The sequence below is a fragment of the Rhagoletis pomonella genome, unplaced genomic scaffold (assembly GCF_013731165.1).
Source record: "Rhagoletis pomonella isolate Grant_MI unplaced genomic scaffold, Rhpom_1.0 Rhpom_scaffold_00005, whole genome shotgun sequence".
NCBI lineage: Eukaryota > Metazoa > Arthropoda > Insecta > Diptera > Tephritidae > Rhagoletis > Rhagoletis pomonella.
In genome coordinates, this window is record NW_023458559.1 from 23,808,917 (window position 1) to 23,811,871 (window position 2,955).

The following is a 2,955-nucleotide window of genomic DNA, read 5'->3' on the forward strand; positions in this document are numbered from 1 at the left end:
AAAAACCAAAAATAATTGTTATTTTGGATTTATAAAATAAAAGTTAGAAATAAAGGTTGTTTAAGGAGTAATTAAATGAAAGTCAAAAAATAATTGTTAAAGAGCGATTTTTTAAATAAAAGTTGTAACTGTTACGGTCCCTGCTCTAAATGGGACTTTCTCCATACACACATATGAATGTAATTGCATCTGTTTGTCAAATTCACAGTATTTAATTAACTATTTAAAATTGATTTCTTTAAATCGCTTAGAAAGTAGCATCATGTAAATGCTGCTTAAGAACACTTTAAGTGCCTTTGTTGTGGCAACATATATCAAAAGAGAAAATGATTTTCTCAGTCAAAATTCAAAATTAAAAACATTATATTTATTTAAACTTCATTTTTTGGATAAAACATCTGTTGACTATACTTGGCCGTTTCTCGAGGAACCATTATCTCTTGCAAAAGAAAAACATCTTAAAGCCACAAGCGGCCACAAAAAGACTTTAGATAGCAGAACGACTTTAAATAGTTAAAGAAGTGTATCGCTTATATTTCTACAAATATTTTCAAACAAATAATGAAAAACAAAGATGGCAGAGCTTCGGAAAGTAGCAGCCCAACCACAAATAATGAATCCGAACACGTCGACATAGAAGGATGCAACTTTGGACTCACCCCAATCGAACTGCCTTACTTGTGGTACCCGAACCAACAGAGCGTTAACCACCTCGAGTATGTCCGTCGGCTGGAGTGTGAGTTCACTTGCCTTCAACGTGCCTTCCTGGCGCTCACTACACAATTCGCACGATTGCAATTTCGCGTACGCCAAATAGTGCAAGCTGATCCTTGTGAACGAGAATCTCTTCTACTAGATCTCGAACGCCTTGCCTTTAACAGCGAGGGAGAAAATGACGAATTGCCGCCCATTCAGCGCGATGCTATAAATATGGGCGATGTGCGCCGCAAACAAAGTGTCATATTGGAGCGACTGCGCTCGCAACTAAGTGATCTGTCACAAGCTGAAAGCCGGCAGCCAATACCAGAGTTAGATGCCGCACCACCTGAACAAGGCTCTATTGATGAAGTAACATGCTTCTGCCTTAAGAAGAAACGAAAACCACCACCAACCCCAGAAACACCTACTGACCCCAGTACCGCCGTAAGTAGCGCCGAATCAACGCATTCCACATCTAGCAAATCCAAAATCTAAACGTCAGTGGAAAGTGAAAGCGAAGAAGAAAAGTCGAGAAGAACAAATATGAAGTAAAGAATGTCGATCACTGACGAGGAGGCGTTAGCCTATGCGCGCAACGGAACGTTCTCAGTTACAACCCCAACGGCTCCTTTCGCCTTTGCCAGGAAGCGAGTAGTACAAGAAAGCCTAGGCCTTGCGATTGCAAGCCAATGAAGAAGCGAAACGACTGCTAAATAAATCCTTTTCAGAACGGTCCCCTCGTTGCGCTTCTAATCAATAAAAAACTTATTTTTACTATACATGCAAAATATTATTTCAAACAATTTCCCTTAATAGATTTTACTGGTGTGCTTTAGCCGATTCTCACTAAATGTAGTACAATTCAGATTTATATAATTACCATATATTTTTTAATAACCTGAAAGCATTACTTAAATTTGTTTGATATTTTTTGTCAGAATATGGCCCTAATAAAAGTATGATTAGCAAACAAAAATCATGATTGAGTGTACATAGTTTCCGTTTCTGGCCGATCTGTGAAGATATCATCTTGATGGCGAAAAGCTGTAAACATAATATATACACTATTATTAATGTGGAAAAATCTCCGGAACGTGAGATTTTCTGTTATATTACGTTCAAATTAACCCCATTTAAAGGCCGATTCATCGTTTTAGTTCAGAACTTTTCTTCCATGTGGTTGTTGTTGCGTTTCTCTCACAAAGAGAGAAATATACCAACAACCACATAGAAGAAAAAGTCCAGAACTAGAACGATGAATCCGCCAAAGCGAATTTATGTAAGGTGGTACATATGCATAATTCAATAATGAAAGGTTTTGTAAGAAAAACTTTAACTCCCTCTAATTTTATCAATGACACTCCCACCCTACTCCTAATAAAAAAGTGATATTTCTTTTCCAAATTTCTTTGCAAGGCTTAGGAACATTTTAAAATTTTTAGTAATGAAATTTCACTTTTGAAATTTTTAGAAATGTTCGTTCTGCATTCGCTAGCGACAACAAGACAAAACGGGCTACAGAAATTCAGTGTAGGCTAACGAGATGAAATTTCCTTAAATGCCGAATATATAGTTGTATTTGTCGACATTCGTGGATATCTATTGATTCTGTCAGTCGCTGTAAAGCAGTGATTCCAAAAGTGGTCCAGGTGGACCCCCAAGGGTCCACGGGAGACTCGACGGGGGTCTAAGTTGGCGTGAAAAAAATATGGGGGTCCATAAGTTGTAAGTGGGGGTCCACGAAAATGTATCTGGTTTCGATAGTAAAGAACCAAAATGGTTGCTTGATAGCCTATTTATTTAACTTTAATTTTTTTGAGTGGTGTATAGTCCTCCTTATGCACTGTGATGGAGGCCCTCCACTGGACGGGAAGGAGTTCACGTCTTTGCAGTGACAACGAAGCTGCACTTAAGGTATTAGCCACCCTCTATTTAAGTACTTCCAAACTAGTTCGGCAATGCAAGTCTCGGCTAATTTATGGTGGTAAACGTAACGAGCTTGCTTTACTCTGTTTGCCAGATCACTCAGGAGTACCTGGTAATGAGACATCTGACCATTTGGCCAGAATTGGCTCAGACCAGGCATTCCTGGGTCCGAAACCGGTTTTAGCACATCTATTTCGCTCAGCAATGACTGGGAGGCATCGAGGGGATGCAGGTGTGCAAAACTCATGTTGATTTCAATCTCAGAAGGCCTATCTAGTTTTTTGCTCCCACTGAGCAGACGCCACTGCAGACAACTTGTCGGACACTTCA

At 39.1% G+C, this 2,955-nt stretch overlaps 1 protein-coding gene across 1 annotated transcript; it reads left to right on the forward strand.

The window, feature by feature from the left end:
* The first annotated feature begins 561 nt into the window (after positions 1 to 561).
* On the forward strand, positions 562 to 1,392 carry LOC118740041. Its single transcript, XM_036471537.1, is given in 1 exon segment — positions 562 to 1,392. A coding segment is annotated over 1 exon segment (831 nt).
* Positions 1,393 to 2,955: the final 1,563 nt, after the last annotated feature.